Source organism: Chiloscyllium punctatum, chromosome 6 (assembly GCF_047496795.1).
Source record: "Chiloscyllium punctatum isolate Juve2018m chromosome 6, sChiPun1.3, whole genome shotgun sequence".
NCBI lineage: Eukaryota > Metazoa > Chordata > Chondrichthyes > Orectolobiformes > Hemiscylliidae > Chiloscyllium > Chiloscyllium punctatum.
The window spans coordinates 37,558,977-37,580,849 of record NC_092744.1 but is presented as its reverse complement, the minus strand read 5'-3'; the positions used below and the strand labels follow the sequence as shown (position 1 = coordinate 37,580,849).

The window sequence follows — 21,873 nt, the reverse complement described above, 5'->3', positions numbered from 1 at the left end:
CATAACCTTCTCAAGGACAATTGGGGATGGGCAGTAAGTAGTGGGCTAATCATTTAGGATTCCCAAGTTCCACAAATAAATAAGTATATAAATTTCACTCATGGTTGGTCTCCCATATTCTACCCCCTCTAAACATGACATTGTCTAAAACCCTGCTGCATTCCAAGTAATGTTCGCATTGAACCACTATCGAGCAATGTCTTTATTTTGAATTCCTTGTCCTTATTTTTATGTCATTCCATGGCATCACCCCTTCCTAGCTGTAATCTCCTCCAGCCTTATAACACTCATATCTATGCATTTGTTTTTGGCTTCCAGTACATACTGTTTGAACCACTGCACAATTGGTGACAATGCGTTTTGTAGCCTTGGCCCTTACCTCTCTATTTCCTTCTCTTATCTCAGACTCAATCTTTCTTGATCTCATTAAACCTACTTCTTTCCACAACCTTTTGGTTATCTAATTTAATATCTCCTCTTGTGGCTGGCTGTCCCATTTTGTTTAATCTTGATTTGATTTGATTTATTATTGTCACATGTACCTATGTACAGTAAAAAGTTTTGTTTTGCATACAGCAAGGGCAGAACATAATATACAAAAATCTTGTGCTTGAACAGAGCAAGGAATGCAAAGTTACGGCTGCAAAGAAGGCGAACAGATTTAGATTTGAGGTTTAAAAGTACAGAACAATTGTAAGTAATATGAGAATAAAATCTGCTGTAGGGAGCTTGCAAAGAGTCACCCTGTGTCAGCGCCATCTTGAATCCTACAGAGCAGTTGTGATCATTGTATTACTTTAAGGCATGATATAAATAGAACTCCTGTAAGTGCAAGTCACTTGTGTTGGCCATAGTGGCTTGAGGGTAAAAATGTTGGCTAGGATACTGGGAGACTAATTTTCTTCTTGTATGCCAGCAAAACAATTCAATTTTAAAGTTCACTTCAATCCCATGACAGGTCAACAGGTCGCTAATTTGACATCTAACTTGAAGGATGGTGTTTCAAAATTTGATGGCCATGATGTGGAGGAAGTGGTGTTAGATAGGGGTGGCCAAAGTTGAAAATCAAGCATTCAGAGCAAAGGAGCAGCATTCCGAAAACTAGTGCTTCCAAATAAATCTGTTGGACTACAACCTGGTGTCGTGTGATTTTTAACTTTCAAAATTTAAGCATCCCTGATGACACACCAATATGCCAGCCTACATTAAGTTCGAAGTGTAGCTTAAATTCTCAAACTTCAGTCTCAACTGTATATGTGTCCAGTTAACAGTTGGGCATGTTCTTGAAGCTTTAGCATATTCTGAGTTAATTTTTTTTTACTTTTCTTCACTTTTAGATCCGCAAGATGAAAACAAAATAGGGATAGACGGTATTCAACAGTTCTGCGATGATTTAGGATTGGATCCAGCCAGTATCAGTGTACTGGTTGTTGCGTGGAAATTTCGAGCAGCCACACAGTGTGAATTCTCAAAACAAGAATTCATAGATGGTATGACAGAATTAGGGTAAGTAAAATGTAGGTGTACGTGTCTGAAACTAGAAATTCATGTTTGATAAGCTTCTGATGATTTTTCACTGTGAAATTTTTTGTTCCAGTATTTTGGATTTTAGTAACTATTTCATTGTACTAGTTTTAAAGAATTAATTCTACACGTCCAAATCTTGGACTTGCTCATAATGAAGCACATCAGAAAAAAACACAAAATTGAAAGTATATAGTCAAGCGGTATTCACTCATATTGCCATCTTGTTTTAGACAGGATTTGACATTTTACTCTCGTACTGTTAGTGCAGTTGTTGAGGAAGGGCTGTAGAGTGAACGACTGGTAACATTGCTTATATCCTGTTTGGTATGGGGTTATTTCAGGCACTTGTATTAGTTCCCTGTTTTATGACCTCTGTCTTTGATTTTAGCAAGGTTTCTGTTTATTGTGAATACAGAATTCTGATTAGTACCTCTTTTTGGAAAATAGATCGGTTGTACCTGTTGTCTTTAAAATTATAATTTTGTTTTGCTAATGTGGAAAGTTTCTTGTTGATGTTAACACTTCAATTTGATGCTTTTCAAACTGTCTTTGCAATATCACTCACCAGGTACTGTAGTGATTGTCTTGAATTTTTCATTTAGAATTTTGGAATCTTTTTTAACAGACACATTTAAAAACTGTAATAAACAATACTGTTTATTTAAACACTTCTTGCCTTCAGTGTTGCTTTAAATCTTTTTAAGTAAAAGTCTTAAATAATCTCAAACAGGAGTCCATTTTTCCTTCTAATATTTCTCAACCTTGTGGTTGACCATAAATTAATATAGGTAAAAACAATGACTGCAGATGCTGGAAACCAGATTCTGGATTAGTGGTGCTGGAAGAGCAGGCAGCATCCGAGGAGCAGTAAAATCAACGTTTCGGGCAAAAGGGCTTTTGCCCGAAACGTCGATTTTACTGCTCCTCGAATGCTGCCTCAACTGCTCTGCTCTTCCAGCACCACTAATCCATAAATTAATATACTCCATCGCTTCTTTTTCATTTGTTGGGTTGGGTCAGACAGTGTTGTTTTTGGCAGGGGTTGAGGGTGCATGGGAGGTATGCATGGTAGTCGCGGGTTAGGACTGGGTTAGGTCAGGTCTGATGGAGCAGGATATGCTGCATCTGGGGGAGGGTGGTGTTGTTTGCTTGAGTGTGAGGTAAGTATGAGGTCAATTTAATCAGGAATTAGACTATGTATTCAATAGTCTATTCCAGAATTCCAGGAGTATAGAAATTGTCCAGATAAAAATTCAAAATCCTTAACAATTCCTTTGGGGTATGCGATCATTGGGGTTCTGCAGGTTCTTCATGTGCAATTCTGATCTCTGCTGGCATAACGACTGTCTGGCCAATGGAAAATATGACCCTATATCTTTGTGTGATAACTACATGCTGAAAAGAAATAAAAGCACTTGTTACAACTGACAGCAAAAAGAGGAAAGCTGATTCCTGCCTCTTCACCTAGTTGTAACACTGTTGTAATTAATTATTGTAGCCATAGCATTCTGTCAGTGGGTTATTTTTGCATTGCTGCATCCTCAGCTTCCAAGATCTATCCCTGCTGTCTCCTCTTCCCTTTTGCTATATCAGCTGAAGACATGGGGCCAACTTGCAACACACTAGTCATTATCTTTGGCTCCAGAACCAGAACTGAATATTTAAATTTATAAATCATTCCAAAGTACATCGCAGGAGCATTATACCACAAAATGTAACACCCAGCCACATCAGACATTTAATCAGTTATAGTCTTAGAGTCATAGAGATGTACAGCCCGGAAACAGACCCTTTGGTCCAACTCGTCCATGTCTAACAGATATCCAAACCTAATCTGATTCATTTGCCAGCACATAGCCTATATCCCTCCAAACCCTTCCTATTCATATACTCAGCCAAATGCCTTTTAAATGTTGCAATTGTGCCAGCCTCCATCACTTCCTTTGGCAACTCATTCTGTACACTCACCACGCTCTATCCTATGGGTCCCTTGTAAATCTTTTCCCCCTCACCCTAAACCTATATCCTCTACTTCTGGACTCCCCCACCCCAGGAAAAGACCTTGTTTATTTACCCTATCCATGCCTCCCATGACTTTATAAACCTCTATAAGGTCACTGCTCAGCCTCTGATGCTCCAGAGAAAACAGCCCCAGCCTATTCAGCCTCTCTCTGTAGCTCAAATACTCCAACCCTGGCAACAACCTTGTAAATCTTTTCTGAACCCTTTCAAGTTTCACAATGTCCAATAGGAGGGAGATCAGAATTTCAAACAATATTCCAAAAGTGGCCTAACCAATGTCCTGTACAGTTGCAACATTATCTCCCAACTCCTATACTCATTGCTCTCTCCAATAAAAGAAAGCATACTAAATGTCTCCTTTACTATCCTATCTACCTGCAACTCCAAGGTCTGTTTGTTCAGCAACACTCCCCAGACCCTTAACGTGAAGTGTATAAATCCTTCTCTGATTTGCCTTTCCAAAATGCAGCACCTCAGATGGCCAAAAATTTTGTCAAGTTAGAAATGTCTTTAGATTTGGGCAAGAAAATAAATCAAGAAACAGAGCCATGTAAGAAAGACACTATTACAATATTCGTGAGGGACTTCCATATGCAGGTGACCTTTGGAAAGTCAGGTTGTCAGCAGATCTCAAGAAAAGGAATTTGTGGAATGTCTGCGATTTGTTATTTAGAGCAGCTTGTGATGGAGTTCACTGTGGAGCAGGCAATCATGGACTTGGTAATGTGTAATGAGGCAGGTTTGATTAGGATGCTTAAGGTGGAGGAACTCCCAGGGACAGTGATCCTAATATGATAGAATTCAACCTATAGTTTGAGAGAGAGAGATGCTGGAATCAGATGTAATGGTGTTACAATTGAATAACGCTAACTACAAAGACACAAAGGAGGAATAGCCAGAGTTGACTGGAAAGTGACCCTAGCAGGGAAGATAATGGAGTAATTCGGGAGGCAGAGCAGAAATCCATCCCAAGGAAGAAGCAGCATACTAAGGGAACGATGAGGCAACGGTGACTGACAAGGGCAGTAAGGGGCAACATAAAAGCAAAAGGAAAAAGCATACAATGTGGTGAAGATTAATGGGAAGCCAGAGGATTGGGAAGCCTTTAAAAACCAGTAGAGGATAACTAAAAAAAAATGAAAAAGGGTGGAGAAGATGAAATGAGTGTAGGCTATCTAGTACTATTTAAAAAAAGAATAAGTATTTGTTTTAGCAATCTAAAAGGTAAGATAGAGGCAAGATAGAGGCAAAATAGGCATTGGAACATTGGAAAATGAGGCTGAAGTAGTAGTATTGGGGAACAAATAAATGGCGGAGGAACTGAATGGGTACTTTGCATCAGTTTTCATGGTCGAAGACACCAGCAGCAAACCAGAACTTCAAGAGAAACTGGAGAGAGGTGAGCACAGTGACCAGTTCATCCAAGGTGTTTGTTTATTTGCAGATACATTCTATTCTGTTCAAAAAACACACCACTTGCAGTCACAGTCAGTCAGTGTGGCATTTTACAAATTCCTGCCTCCAAAACAAGACCAACCTGATTTAAAACTCAGAGACAGATTCTGAAACGAGGCTTTACACCTACAATTCACTGCCTGACATGAGATGTCACTTTTTGTATCGCTGCCTGATTGAAATTGGGAAAATTAGGCAGACACTGGTGAAGCCTTTAATTATCTTGGGTCAGTGACTTGAAATAGATTCTGAATTTGCATCTTAATCAATCAAAACTTGCATCTCCTTTCTAATGGTTCTCCATCACTATTTTAGGTTTGTTCAATCCACTTAGACCAATTGTATGATCCTTTGATCTCACTGCCTAGAAACTCTGTGTAAGTGTGCCCTGTCTCACTGCATCTGACAAAGGAGTGATGTTTCAAAAGCTTGTGATTGGACTGTAACCTGATGTCATGTGATTTTTGCCTTTGTCCACTCCAGTCCAACACCAGCACCTTCACATTCTGGAGAAGAAAACACTCGAAATAGCAGGGCTCAAAATACATGAAGGTGGAAGGCATTTATCTCCTCACAGTGAAAATCATTTCTGCAAAAGGAAAAGCAGGCCTGCAGGAGTTAAGAATTATTTGGATTGGCTCCTAGAGAATGAAGTGTCTACTTACGAGACATTGCAAAATACTGATGCTATGTGGGATTTTTGAACATGTGAAGAGTTAAATGGGGGAAGTTATTTTCTGCAGTTTGTCATCTACAAAAAACCGGTTTAGTTAATATTGCTGTTGTTAAGTTTGTTACAGTAGCTGCTTTAAAACCTAAATCTTGTCATATATTCCTTTTAGTCAGTCACCTGAAGTTCAAATTTCTTTTAAAAGTTGTTGGTCTGGATGTAGGTTTGCTCGCTGAGCTGGAAGGTTCATTTCCTGACGTTTTGTCACCCTACTAGGTAATATCTTCAGTGGGCCTCGTGCAAAACACTGTACATGATTCCTACTTTCTATTTATATGTTTGGGTTTCTTTGGGTTGATGATGTCATTTCCTGTTCTTTTTGGTGAGATACCAGTGAGAGAGGGTCATGTTGCTTTGTGGCTAGTTAGTGTTTATGTATCCTGGTGCCTGTTTGTCCAATGTAGTGTTTGTTACAGTTTTTACACAGTATTTTTTTGCTATTGGACAACCAGAAAAAAAACTAGCCACCAGGATACATGAACACCAACTAAACACAAAACGACATGACCCCCTCTATCACTCGTGTCCTTACATACAGATAAGGAAGGACACCACTTCAACTGGGACAACATCCTAGGACAAGCCAAACAGAGACATGCACTAAAATTCCTAGAAGCATGGCATTCCAACCGGAACTCTATCAACAAACACATCAAGTTAGACCCCATCTACCATCCACTGAGAAAAAGAACAGGAAAAATGACATTACCACAGGAAATTACATCACCAGTCCAAAGAAACCCAAACGCATAAATAGAAAGCAGGAATAATGTGCTTCGCACGAGGCCCACTGAAGATGTTACTTAGGATGACGAAATGTCTGGAAATGAACCTTCCGGCTCAGCAAGTAAACCTACATCCGGAACCTCAACCTCAGCTACAAACCTTCTCAAAACTTGCTAAGTTGTTGGTCTCTGCAGGAATCATAAAAATCCTTTCATTAAGGAAATAACCACTCTAGTTTTCAACAGCATTGACATGTTCCTTTGTGTTTTGTCATACATCATGCAATGGGCTCTAAATTCCTCTACCCTGTATGAATTTTCATTTGTTGAGCACTTGGCCAATATCCCTTATATGCACACATTACAACGAAATCTATTTTTTTGGACTGGGCCCTTGTATGTTTTCAATGTTCTGTGATTACAGTAAGCAAAATGTTAGTAGAGGTATGCAATAAGCCATAACAGAATTGGATGAGTTGAAAATAAATATAGTCTTCCAAACTAGGCAAATTTGTGTGTCCAAATGTTCTATGACCAATAGCATTCTCCTCTTCCCATCAATCTTGAGTACTAGTTAACCTTCACAATCACTTACAATTGCCATTTGGGCATTCTGCACTTCAGTCAGCTATGCTTACTGGTTAACTACTAAAGAAAACCTTCTATTTAATTAAACTAGAGAGGGTTCAGAAAAGATTTAGCAGAATGTTGTCAGGAATGGAGGGTTTGAGATATAAAAATAGACTGGACGACTGGGACCTTTTTCACTGGAACATGGGAGGTTGAGCGGTGACCTCGCTGAGGTTTATAAAATCATAAAGGACATAGATAAGGTGATTAACAAGGGTCTTTTCCCTAGGGTGGGGGAGTTCAAAACTAGGGGCCATATTTTTAAGGTGAGAAGAGAAATGATTTAAAAAGGACAAGTGGGGCAACTTATTTTTATATAGAGTAATTCCTGTGTGGAATGAACTGTCATCAAAAATGTTGGATGTGGGTACAGTTACAAGGTTTAAAAGACATTTGCAGAAGTTCATGAATAGAAAAAATATGGAGGGATATGGACCAAAAACAAAAAGATGGGACTAGTTTAATTTGGGAACATAGTCGGCATGGAGGGTCTTTTTCCATGCTGGCTGACTATGACTCTGAAACCTAAAGAGATAAGAACTGGTGAAAGCTGAAAATATGAAGAAACCTTATTTGACCACCAGCTGTGAAGAAACAAAGTTAATGTTTCAGATTGAGCTTTCATCAGTTCAAATAAAAGACATCCACTTGGATTGTTAATTGTTTTTCTTTCCACAGTTGCTGCGTAACATTCAAGTATTTCAAGGATTGTATTTTTATTCCAGATTTCCAGCATCTGTAATATTTTGCTTATGACAAGAGATGGCCAGACACCATTTGCACTTGCTGCAATATTTGACTAGATCATGGTCGCTCAGTTCCTCTCCTGGACATTTCCACCTTTACTCTATACGTATCCCTTGATACCCTTACATAATAAAAGTAATGTTTCAGTCTTGAAATTCCTAGTCTTTGAAATTTGTACTAACCTTTGAGAAAAAAGGTGCTTTCTCATTTTTTTCAATTCAATGGTCTTGACCTTTTTTAAGCTCAAGAAGGACCATACTAAAGAGAGGACAAGGCAACCATGGCTGACAAGGAAGTCATGGACAGTATAAAAGCAAAAGTAAAAGCATAAAATGTGAAGATTAGTGGGAAGCCTTTAAAAACCAACAGAGGATAATTACAAAGGCAGTAAGAGGGTAGAAGATGAAACATGAGTGTAAGCTAGTTAGTAATATAAAATATGATTGTGAGCAGTTTTTTAGGTACATGTAAGAGAGAGGCAAGAGTGGACATTGGACTGCTAGAAAATGAGGTTGGACCAATAGTAATGGGGAGCAAAGAAATGGAGGAACTGAATAGGTACTTTGCGTCAGTCTCCATGGTGGAAGATATCGGCAGCATACCAGAACTTCATGAGAATCTGGGCGCAGGGGTAAATGCAGTGGCCATCACTAAGGAGATGCCAGGGGAGCTGAAAGTTCTGAAGTGCATACATCATCTGGATCAGATGGACTACTCCCCAGAGTTCGTAAGAAGATAATTGAGGAGACTGTAGAGGCATTGGTGGTGATCATTCAGCAATCATTGGAGTCAGGGAGAGTCCCAGAGGAGTGAAAAATGGTTAATGTAAAACGCTTGTTTAAAAAGGGAGGAAGGTAGAAGATAAGAAACTATAGGTCACTTAGCCTGACCTTGGTCATAGGTAGGATTGTAGAGTCAATTATTAAGGATGAGATTGTGGAATATTTGCAAGTGTATTCTAAAATAGAACTGAATCAGCACAGCATCATCAAGGATAGGCCATACCTGACAAATCCGTTAGAATTCCTTGAGGAAGTAACAAGCATGTTGGACAAAGGAGAGTCGAAAAAGTTGCTGGAAAAGCGCAGCAGGTCAGGTAGCATCCAAGGAGCAGGAGAATCGACGTTTCGGGCACGAGCCCTTCTTCAGGAATGAGGAAACTGTGCCAAGCAGGCTAAGATAAAAGGTAGGGAGGAGGGACTTGGGGGAAGGGAGTTGGAAATGCGATAGGTGGAAGGAGGTTAAGGTGAGGATGATAGGCTGGACTGGGGGTGGGGGCGGAGAGGTCAGGAAGAAGATTGCAGGTTCGGAAGGTGGTGCTGAGTTCGAGGGTTGGGACTGAGACAAGGTGGGGGGAGGGGAAATGAGGAAACTGGAGAAATCTGAGTTCATCCCTTGTGGTTGGAGGGTTCCTGAAGGAGAGTCAGTGACCATGATCTGTTCAGGTCTTCAGAAGGCTTTGGACAAGGTGCCACAAAGGAATCTGCTAAATATTATAACAGTCCATGGTGTAGAGGGCAAGGCAGTGGCACAGATAAAGGATTGTCTGGCAGATGGCAGAGTGTAAATAGGTCATTTTCATAATGGTAGCTGGTGACTCGTGGAGTTCTGCAGGGGTCAATGTTGGTACCACACCTATTCACATTATATGTAAACAATCCGGATGAAGAAACTGTTAAATTTGCAGATGACACAAAACTAAGTGGAGTAGCAGATGGTGTTGGAGGAGTAGGGAGGCTGCTGAAGGACTTGGACAAGCTAGGAAAGTGGGCAAAGTAGTGACAGATGGAATGCAATGTGGGAAAATGTGAGGTTATGCACTTTGGTAGGAAGAATAGAGGTATAGACTGTTCTCTAAATGGGGAAAGCCTTTGGAAATCTGAATACAAAGTGACTTAAAACAATCCTGAACTAGGGCTCCTATGATTAATGTGCATGTTCAGTTGGCAGTTAGAAAGGCAAATGGAATGTTAGCATTCATTTCAAGATGGTGGGAATAAAAGAGCAGTGATGTACTACTGAGGCTGTATGCAATTCTAGAATTAGGAATATTAAGAGCTGTTTTGGGCCCTTAATCTAAGGAAGGATGTGCTGGCATTGGAGGGGGACCATAGGAGGTTTACAAGAATGATCCTGGGGATGAAGGGCTTGTCAAATGAATGGCAGTTGAGGACTAGGGGTGTATACTTGATGGGGTTTAGAATGATGATGAGGGATCTGATTGAAACTTACAGAATACTGGATAAAATGGAGAAGATGTTTCAACTAGTCGGTGAGACTAGGACCTGAGTGCAGAGCCTTAATGAAGGGGATGACTCTTGAGAGTTGAGATGAAAAGTTTCTTCAGCAGGAGGTGGCTGATCTATGGTACCCATTCCTGCAGAAGACTCTGGAGGCCAAGTCATTGAGCGTACTTAAGACAGAGGTTCTTATCGATCAAGGGTTTCGGGTAGAAGTCAGGAGAATGGGGTTGAGAAACATGTCAGCCATGATTGAACAGTGGAGCAGTCTTAATGGCTGAATTTTGCTCATCTGTGTTACGGTCATGTCCCGTTTCCTTCAGTGATTCCACCATAAGAAATATCTCTTTCCTTTGACCCAATCAAATTCTTTAAAAAAATTAAATAGCCCAATCATTTGCCCTGAAATGTATAAACCAGGAATAGGAATGAAACCATAGAGAAGTTAGTAATTGAATTGGGCCTTATTGTGGCATCCAGAAGAGTTCCAAAGCTTGCCAGTTTTATAATCAATCTGTGTTATTTGTATCTTTTATACAAATATGTTGGCATTTTTGAATCACTGAATTTGAATCATCCTTTAAATGCGTGATTGCTAAGCTTGCAAAGCTTTTAAGCTTTAAAACAACTTGCTTAACTTGTAAATTGATGCCCTTGTTTAACCTGTTTCTCGTTGTAAAGTAATGAACCAAAAACGTTTTAAATTAGGTCTTATTGAGACCTAGTTTAAAAAGAAAACAACTTTGCAATTGGAAGGAGGGGGAGGATGAAGAAATTTTAATGATTTTATGAGAAAAAAGGATGTGAATATAAAAATATGTGGTTTGTTGACATTTCTTTGATAAAATATTTTTCTTGCTACCCAAGGTGTGACAGCATAGAAAAACTGAAAATCCTTCTGCCAAAGTTGGAACTAGAATTAAAAGACCAAGCAAAGTTTAAAGACTTTTACCAATTTACATTCAACTTCGCAAAGAATCCAGGCCAGAAGGGTTTAGGTAAGTGCAGAAAAAGATCTGTTGATTTTCAGAATGCTTCACAGCATAACTAAAAAGAACAGCATTCTGATGAATTTTATGTAGTGGAGTTGTTTCAGAGTAATGCAACCTGTAACGAATAGACTTTTCATTGAATGTGTTGAGGAAATGCATAGCAGAAGAGTACAAAAGTTTTAATGTGTCCTTGTCTTTTTGTTTGTCATAATCTTTTAAAATTGGATTTAGTGGGGGCTGTTTAATAGAGTAGAAAATGCCATTCCTGTAACTGGCTGCTCATTGTTTCACACAAATTAGAGTTGGTGTGTTAGTTCTGATTGACCCTAGATAGATTTAAGGAAAAGTAAAGTGATTTAATTTGTTGATTATGTTTACTTTTTAAAACTTTTACTGTATGTACCATTCCAATTGGAATAGTATATCAAAACGTTTTAAACTTTATTTTTGGCCCTAGTCTCTTGCTTTCGCATTTTAGGCCATCATTTTTCCAAGACATTACCAATGATTTGTTTTTTTTGTCTGTGCATAGTAAGTTTGGATAACATTGCATGTGTGTCTATCAGAAATGCGGATTGATATATATGTAGGTCCATGGAGTTACAAAAAAGGTTTTTCCCTGTCATTGTTGCACATTGATACATTTTTGTCAATACTTGGTGTATTATTTAATAAAAATTGAATTCTTAAACAGCAAATGATAAACATAAACACAGTTTATCTGAACCACTTAACTCGCCAAGTGGAGGAGGAATCAGCTTTCCAAGTGGTGCTGCAGTTGGAGACACATTCAGGATATCGCCTTCCAACAGAATGTGTGGTTATGCTGCAATCACAAAAACACTCCTGTGAACCCAGAAGTTCAATATTCCCTTCCTATTTTCCAGTCAGGAATTTCATTATCCTTAGTACCCTTCTTCCAGAAGAGATGCTTCAAAAACATGATCTTACATATATAGTTTTCTTTCCATGCTGCACGTTGTTATGCTGCATGAAGTTGTCAGCAAGTAGAGTCAAAAAGTTGACAAAAGGCTGTTTTAGAGTTAGATATCTCAGACAGGACTTAGCGGTAGCTAGCAGTTTCAATTCTTCTGACATCAAGTAATTGACTCCAGCACAAATCAACCCATCTGAACTATTTTCCCACATTCTGGAAAATCTCCACAAATATATCTGCGCCATATTTATCTCCATGTCTGCAGACAACACAGAAAATCTAAAGGAGGCTTGGGAACAAGACCTAGGCTGCCAGATAACGAGGAATAGGGAGAAGTGTGGAGGCAGACCTGCAGGACCTTCACATGCAACAGAATACAAGAGGGGCAGAACTAATTTTTCAAAGGTATAAACATAGATTAATGTTAGCAAAATGTTTAAAGGATATAATGATTGCCATTCATGGCTTTACAAAATTGCCACAAAATAATTAAAATCATTTGTGGTCTTTACACATTGAAATGCAAAGTTAATCAGACAGCACTAATAAGTTATAATGTTGGAAACACTCAGAAGATTGTTCATCTGGAAAGAAAAATAGCAAGCCAAAATTTTGCATACAGAGGTCCTGCGTCAGAACTAATTGAAATACATATGTGAATTTTCAAATGAAAACTGCTTTAGAATTGATGGTTTGTTTCTTCCACTCAAAATGCTAATTCTGTAGATTATGGATGTTACCATGTGTTGTTCTCTGGTGCATGTCTACAGATGGTTAGCTAACAAAGATTCTTGATCTTTTTGGTCTAGTTGTGATTTTGCCATGTTTAAATGCAATCGTCATGATTTCTGGCAAAATAAATATTTTTATCTCCAGGTATACTGGCTAATCTTATTGCTACAGTACAAATACGTGAAAATAAAAGTTCATAGTTTGAACAGTTTATTTTGATTATTTTACATTTAGGTCTTTGGAGGTGTGAGCCACACAGATTTAAATGAACTGGTAGCTAAGTATGAATGGAAAAATGTAACTTATTTAAGAAAACCCAAATTTAGGAAATATCACCTTAAAAAATGGTACAGGTAGAGGTAAAGTTGGTATAATCCCTGAAGACCATAGGGCTTGCTCTCATTAGAGAGGGGCAACTGGTGGTGGTTTAACTTAATAGTTACCACACCACTGGCAAGAGGAGAGGTTGAGAAGGAGAGTCCTTTAAGGTAACCACAACCGATATCCAGACGCACATATAATGATGATTTTCATTCCTAAAGCAGTATGCTTTGTATTGTGGGATCAGAAAGAGAAAAATAAGATGATTGTATCCAAATTCCAGACCTCATTACAGCCTTGGTCTAAACATGGCCAAAAGAGCTGAATTTCAGAGGTGAGGTGAGAGTAACAGCTCTTTTCATCAAGGCTGCATTCGACTGAGTGTGGTATCAAGGAGCCCTAGCAAAACTAGAATTGGTGGGTATCAGGGCAAACTTTCCACTGGTTGGAATCAGAGTTGACACATTGGAAGATTGTCGTGATTGTTGGAGGTCAGTTATCTCAGCTCCAGGACATCTCTACAGGAGTTTCTCAGGGTAGTGTCCTCCGTCTAATCATCATAAGATTCTTCGTCAGTGACCTTCGCTCCATCATAAGACCTCCATCAAAGATAAGATCGCCGATGATTGTGCAATGTTCAGCACCATTTGTAACTGCCAGATACTGAAGCAGTCCATGCTCAAATGCAACAAGATCTGGACAATATCCAGGCTTAGGCTGACAAATGGCAAGTAATATTTGGGCCACACAAATGCCAGGCTATGAATATTTCCAAAAAAGAGACAATTTAACCACTGCCCCTTGACATTCAACAGTGTTACTATCACTGAATCCCCCACTATCAACACCCTGGGGGGTTGTCATTGACCAGAAACTCAACTGGACTCACCACATAAACAGTGGCTACAAAAGCAGATCAAAAGCTAGGAATACTGTGGCGAGCAACTTGCCTGCTGACTCCTCAAAGTCTTTGCACCATTTACAAGGCACAAGTCAGGAGTGTGATGGAATCCTCCCGACTTGCCTGGGTGAGTGTAGCCCCAACAACACTCAAGGAAAATACAGCTCCTTGATTGGCACTACATCCACAAGCATCCACTCCTTCCACCACTGACACTCAATAGCAGCACTCTGTACCATCTATAAGATGCACTTCAGAAATTCACCCAAGATCCTCAGACAACACATGGCAAATCCACGACCATTTCCATCTAGAAGGACAAAGGCAGCAGTTACATGGGAACACTACCCTCTTCAAGTTCCCCTCCAAGTCACTCGCCATCCTGACTTGGAAATACATCAATGCTCCTTCACTGTCGCTGGGTCAAAAATCTTGGAATTCCCTCCTTAATGGCATTGAGGGTCAGTGGACCACAGCAGTTCAAGAAGGCAGCTCACTACCAGTGTCTCAAGGGCAACTAGGGTTGGGCAATAAATGACACCCACATCCCACAATGTAAATAAATAATAAAAAGTTTTTTTTTCCTCAAAAGTCAAGCAGGATGTGGAGTATGGATTTGTTGACCTACTCATGGAAGAAGTTAAAAATCACACAACACCAGGTTATAGTCCAATAGGTTTATTTGGAAGTACTAACTTTCAGAGCACTGCTCCTTCATCAGGTGGGGCAGGATCATAAGATACAGAATTTATAGCAAAAGATCACAGTGTCATGTGAACAAACCTAGATTGCTGTTAAGTTTTTCATCTTTTGGAATGGGGTTGTAGGTTTTGATACTGATGGAAGGTTTACTTGACGAGGCCTTCGTAAATCTGTCTTAATCTTTGTGAATCTCTCACTTTATCTTTCTACATTTGAACCTTACCTTTTCTTGCTGAAATTTATTTTGCCTGTAAAATTAACTTGATAGTGAATGGAAATGCCAATATTTTATACAGCTTGCGTTTTTAAAATCTATTTCATGCCTCTAATGCACCTAGCAATATGATAATTTTCTGAAAGTTTCTATCTCACCTCCGTAATGTGGTCAAGCCCTTTTGAGTGAAATACGAATGCATTTTTATTGCAGTGGTTTACAAAGATGCTTATATGTTATGGCCCTTTTTATTCATGCAAATTTACATGTAAATTTGAAAAAGTGGAAGTGAAAAGCCTTATGCTATCTTTATATACTTCAAAGCATTCCATTTAACTTGGTTGGCATTTTGTGCAAGATAAAAAGGACTTTTGAATGTTGGTTGTTTCACTCTACTATTCTGTTAAGCTGGTTCTAAAATATGATGTCATGTTCAAGGTTTTGCAATCAGGTCAATTAATGGCAGCTGGCAAAATCGTAAAGAAGAGTTAAAGTTCACCCATAATTTAAGACCAAATTTAATGACCTGTTCAATGAAAAATAAATATAATTGGCTATTTAATTTCTGGTCAACAAAATACAGCTCTTGGCATCTGTGCTGAAGTGCAAAATAAACTGCAAATTGGTGCTCAGGTAGCCTGTGAATGGCTGTCATCTGATATCTCCTGAGTTCCGAAGGAGAATCCTATTGGACTTGAACATTAACTCTGGTGCCAGACCTGAGTTTCTCCAATATTTTCTGGTTTTTCTATATGAAATATCCAATTTGGCACAGTATTGTAATAGTGGCAGCTGTAGCTAGATTCTACACTAAATATTGTACCTAAGCTGAGAAAGCTGTTTGGTGCAAAAGTTAGAAATCTGTATTAAAATGCGATTTTACCACAAAATTGATGTCAATAGCACCAGGGATGTGCTTCAATCATTGTTGATGCTTCCAAGTGAAACCCACTTCGATGTTGAGGAGAAGTTGCCTACAAATGAAAATTAAAATGTGTACTGAATTCAAAATCTCCATTTCCTAATATTAGAAACATGTTGCTTCTATGACTCATGTGTTCATTTGTGAAAAAGCCATTCTTGTTTGATTTTAAGAGGACAGATCAGTTGATACTTGGCTAATTTGCCCTTGCTCATGTATGCTTGCTGTAGCTGGCATGTTGTGTATAATCAAAGTTTTAGAAGCTAAAATTTAGATTATACTGAATTGTCCTCTATCTTTATTGTGAAGGGTATTTGAAGCTGGTAAATATAGCAGCATTTCCCTTTTATGGCATAGCAATTAACTGAGCTATTAATTCAGGTGCAGTTCAGCTGTTAACACATAGTTCAGTCAACTATTTTATGAGAATAGGAATATATTTGGCTATTGGGGTTTGAACATTTACAGTAATTTTATAAACTACCTACTGATGTATTTATAGCAAACTTAATCTCTAGACATTTCCTATTGATCAGGTGCTGACAAAGGGGTTTTAAATTATTTAATAATATTACATAATTTTTTTTCTTTGGTTAAGCATTTGTTGCAGCAACCATGCAAAATAGAGGAAAATATGTGTAAAGTTAATGCTTAGAATTATTTGATATATACAGCACTATTCTTGATGCATGATGTAGGCATTTTTCTTGAAGATGTACAAAATGTTTTATTTTGCAGATTTAGAAATGGCAATTGCATACTGGAATTTAGTACTTGCTGGGCGATTCAAATTCTTAGATATATGGAATAAGTTTTTATTGGTGAGTATAAATTTGAACGTTTCCAATTAATCTAATTTTTTCCTTGTTTCAAAATTAAGTGTTTACATTGGGTATTCTGTAAAGAAATTATTTTTGTTTAATGCAGGCATCAGGTTATAATCAGGACTTTGTGTTACAGATCATTTGGCTCATTGCACCTTTGGATAGCTCTTCTAGAGCCAGCAATTATTTCCAGTTCAATTCTTTTTAGTTTTTTGCTTCAGATATTTATCCACTTTGTTTTAATAAATTCTGCTTCGCCATGATTTCTGATTACCTATTCTCTTTCCTTAAAAAAAAAACTTGTATATATTTCTCATAGCCCTCCCTTTCATTTGGGCATGCTCTTCTGTTTATTTCCTTCAGCTGTAACCAGTGCAAACAATTTTTCTCAGCAAAATGTCTCAGTTTTAAAAGCCACTTTATTTAGAGGCTTAATCATCTTTATTGTAAGAGACATAACTTAGAGAGTCAGAGGTATTCAGCACGGAAACAAACCCTTCGGTCCAACTTGTCCATGCCGACCAGATATCCCAACCTAATCTAGTCCCATTTGACAGCAGTTGGCCCATATCCCTTTAAACCATTCCTATTCATTTTATCCATCCAGATGCTTTCTAAGTGTTGTAATTGTACCAGCCTCCACCACTTCCTCTGGCAACTCATTCCATACATGCACCACCCTCTGTGTGAAAAAGTTGCCCTTAGGTCCCTTTAAAATGTTTCCCCCTCACCCTAATCCTATGCCTTCTAGACTACCCCACCCCAGAATCCACATCCTATCCATGCCCTTCATGATCTTATAAGCCTCTGTAAGGTTCACCACTCAGCCTCCAATGCTCCAGGGAAAACAGCCCCAGCTTTTTCAGTCTTTCCCTATAGCTCCAATCCTGGCAATATCCTTGTAAATCTTTTCTGAACCCTTTCAAGTTTCACAAAATCCTTCTGATAGGGAGGCGACCAGAATTTACATGCAATATTCCAAAAGTGCATTAACCAATATCCAGCAGCAACGTGACCTCCCAACTCCTATACCCAATGCTCTGACAAATAAAGAAAAACATACCAAACGCCTTTTCCACTATCCTATCTACCTGTGACTCCACTTTCAAGGAACTATGAACCTGCACTCCAAGGTCTGTCTGTTCACGCAGCGCATGGTGTGTGTATGGAATGAGTTGCCAGAGGAAGTGGTGGAGCCTGGTACAATTCCAACATTTAAAAGGCATCTGGATGGGTATATGAATAGGAACAGTTTAGATGGATATGGGCTAGGTGCTGGCAAATGAGATTAGATTAAGATATCATATTGGCATAGACAATTTGGACCAAACAGTCTCTTTCCACACTGTACATCTCTAGGACTGTGTGATCCCAAGCTAAATGGTGAAAAATTTGCAAGTCTGAAGAGACTTGAGGATCCAGGTGCAAAGCTTGATGAAATACGATTAACCGAGACAGAAAATGGTTTTCTAAAAGCTGATGGAATATACAAACATACAAGTTAGGAGCAGATGAATGCCCTTTTGCCCATTGAGCCTGCCTCCAAATATTCCACCAGTGCCATGAATAACTGAAGCATAACCTCCCACTTTTGCATTCAAAGCTCATTGCAATATACTATAACATTGTTGACAATTAGCTTTCTTAGTTACTGACTATTCCTGCATACTATGGTTTTGCAAATTTACCAGCAAGGATTGGTGTGTGTATGGACTGAGCTGCCAGAGGAAGTGAAGGACGTTGGTACAATTACAACATTTAAAAGGCATCTTCCTATATGAATAGGAAGGTTTTAGAAGGATATGGGCCAAGTGCTGGCAAATGGGACGAGATTAGGTTAGGATATCTGGTCAGCATGAACAAGTTGGACTGAAGGGTCTGTTTCCATGCTGTACATCTCTACAACTCTATGACTCATCCAGAGTTGAGAGTGTGGTGCTGGAAAACACAGGTCAGGCAGCATCTGAGGAGCAGGAGAATCGACGTTTCAGACTTAAGCCTTTCAGGAGCTTATGCCCGAAACATCGATTCTCCTGCTCCTCAGATGCTGCCTGACCTGCTGTGCTTTTGACTCTGATCTCCAGCATCTGCAGTCCTTTTTCCTCTGTGACCCGTCCAGTTCTCTCTCCATCTCAAACTGTTGAGTCTCTTACCATGTAGGTAATATGCTTCTCTATTCTGCCAGAATCAAAACTTTAATCTTCAATACTTCAGTTGACAAGTTTTTGCCCACTGTCAACCTATCTGGATCACTTAGATCAACTTTTCAGTCGAGTGAATTTTATGATTTCCTCTTCTATCAAGATCATTGTTTTTCCTCATTACAACGTACTTTTCTTGTATCCTTGTGTAATCAGCAAATTTAATAATCATATCATTAGTCTCTTCAGCTGTGTCACTTATTTAAATTACAAACTATTATGGCAGCAGCATTTATCTTTGTGACATACCACCTTTGCCAACTTCAAAAAGCCGATTGCTGCCTACTGATTCCTCTTCGCTTTTCAATCTTCAATCCATGCCAAAATGTTACCTCCTTTATTTTTTGCAATAACCTTTGTGGAATCTTATGCAATACTTTCAGGAAATCTAAGTTCAGTACATCCACTGATTCTCCTTTTAACCACAGCACTCAGTAAATTGGTTAAACATGATTTCCTTCCACAAGAACATGTTGACTGTGCCAGGTCACTTTGAACTTTTCAAAGTACCTTGGTATAGTGTCTCATAACTGCTTCTAGCATTTCCCCACGCCGGATTTGAGCTAACTGGCCAGTAATTTTCTGTTTTCCATTTTGTATAATACATTTAATATCTTACAATCTAATGGAACCTTCTAGGGAAGTCTGGAAGATTTTGGCCTTTGTCCCAAGAGGTCTGAATATTAGGTGGTAGAAGTGAGCTAGCAGCTATACAAAATTCTAGTTAGGTCACAACTTGAGTATTGAGGATAGTCCTGAGCACTACAATTTAGGAAGGACATACTGACTTTTGTGGGAGTGAACTGTAGATTTATCAGCATTACACCTTGACTTCCAATACAGAAGAGGTTACACAATTTAGAATTGTATTTCCTGAAATTTAGAACGTTATAGGACAGTTTGCTCAAAACTTTTCAAGGTAGTCAAAGGAAGAGACAGGTTAGATTGAATCCCCAGCAGCAGAAATTGTTTGTAGGGCAACGGCCGTAGTGTTTTTAAAAAAAAAATTAAATCCAGACCTGTCAGGACAGAAATTTGGAAATATTTCTAAACACATAGGAAGGTAGGTATTTGGTAGATAGTTCTGCAAACCCTGATGGATAACAGGTCAGAAAATCCTTGTTAACCAAGAGTATCGAGGGATATAGGGCAAAGGCAAATTTTTGGAGTAAACTTGTGTGTAAGTCATGGTTTCGTTCATCGGTAGACTTTTCTTCCCATAAGTATGCTAACTATAATGGAACCCAATATCAGTATTTTAGCACTTTATGCTCTATGCTCAGGCTAACCGAGAAAATCATAAAACTCGCCCAACTGAAAAGTCTGGAAAACTTCAAACAAGACAAGAATTAGACTTTGGTTTTCTGGTTGAGACTGACAACGAACAAAGAACAAAAAGGAGTACAGCACAGGAACAGCCCTTGAATCCTCCAAGCCTGTACCGATTATCGTGCTCTAGCTAAACTAAAAAACCGTCTGTCCTTATTCAATCTGTATTCCTCTATTCCCTCCCTAGTCACATAACCATCCAGATGAATCTTAAGTGTTGCCAATATGCCTGCTTCCACCACATCATCTGGCAGTGCATTCTAGGCTCCTACCACACTCTGTGTGAAAACCTTGCCTCGCATATCTCCATTAAACTTTCTCCCTCCCACCTTGTAATTAAACTTCAACCCTGCGAAAAGACCTCTGACCATCCATTCTATCTATGCCTCTCCTAATTTTGTAGACCTCTATTGGGTTTCCTCCCAGCTGCCGTCTTTTCAGTGAAAACAATCCTAGTCTTTTTAAACTTGCCCTTGAGATCCTGGTGAAGCTTCTCTGCGCACACGGTCCAAAGCTTCCACATCCTTTTGGTAGTGTGCCGACCAAAGCTGCACATAATACTCCAAATGCAGCCTAACAAGGGTTTTATAAAGCTGCATCATAGTTTGCCAACTCTTGTAATCCATGTCCAAGCTGATCAAGGCAAGTGTGCCATATACCTTAATCACCTTGGCCACCTGCATTACCACTTCTGGGAACTGTAGACCTGTACGCCCAGATCTGTCTATATGTTAATATTCCCAGGATTCTGTCACATACAGCAAACTTCAAACCTAAATTTGATCCTTCAAATGCATCACGTCATATTTGTCTGGATTAAACTCCACCTGCGTTTTCTGTGCCCACATCGATATCCTGTTGTATCCTTTCACAATCACCAGCACTATCAGTAATTCCACCAATCTTCGTGTCATCTGCAAACTTACTAAACAGGCCATCCACAATTTCCTCCAGATCATTTATATATACTACAAGCAACAGACTGATTCCTGTGGGACGCCATTAGTTACTGATCTCCATTCTGAAAAACACCTTTCCGCCGCAAGCCAGTTTTGTAGCCATCTAGCCAGCCCATCCTGCATCCCATGTGATTTTAGTTTTTGTACCAATCAGCCATGTGGGACTTGGCAGATTGACATTCTAGCAATGTCGCTTAGGACCTGCCTTATATCAAAGTGCAATAAGTTGCTGGCTGGCAGAGAAAGGAAATTTATTAATAGTCAATGTTATTGTTGCAGAAATATAATCCTTTCTGAAGTATAGATGAGAGCTGCAGAGAATCCCCTTTGTAGCAAACTCCGGAGGAGCTGCCTGGAAGATGGAAAGTTCTGCTGGGCAGTTCTCCATTTCTGGAATCCTCTGGAAGTATAATTGGAACATTTAGCGGATTCCACTGCAGTTAATTAAAATAGTTATTCAGGCGAAGTTAGATTATTGAATGCATAGTCTAACTCCTGAGTAGCTATACAACTAATCCCTCCAAGTTAACTCTCATGCTAAACTACACTCCCCCAACATCCCCTAGAATCTAACCTCACAGCCCCTTATGTACTTAACCTGTCACAGGAGCTGTCATTGTGACTGACTGTAATTTTCAGAATAAGACATTGGACTGCTGTGAGAGTATATTTTGCACCGAATAACCTATCCAAATGGAAGTATGACTCTGGCTTTCTGAAGGAGCCCTGAGCGGAATCTTCCGTCAACAATAAGTTCTTTCAT

General features: G+C 39.1%; 1 protein-coding gene across 4 annotated transcripts in view; it reads left to right on the top strand.

The window, feature by feature from the left end:
- The window catches only part of dcun1d1 (DCN1, defective in cullin neddylation 1, domain containing 1 (S. cerevisiae)), a 56,571-nt gene that overhangs the window by 28,220 nt on the left and 6,478 nt on the right, over positions 1–21,873 (top strand). For 3 of the 4 annotated variants that reach the window (XM_072572451.1, XM_072572449.1, XM_072572450.1), the window contains 3 exons: positions 1,338–1,506; positions 10,944–11,074; positions 16,536–16,618. In XM_072572451.1, coding sequence (XP_072428552.1) covers positions 1,338–1,506; positions 10,944–11,074; positions 16,536–16,618 — 383 coding nt within the window. Of the gene's footprint in view, positions 1–1,337; positions 1,507–10,943; positions 11,075–12,270; positions 12,411–16,535; positions 16,619–21,873 lie in introns of all 4 variants that reach the window. The other variant, XR_011960885.1, reaches the window with a different exon arrangement.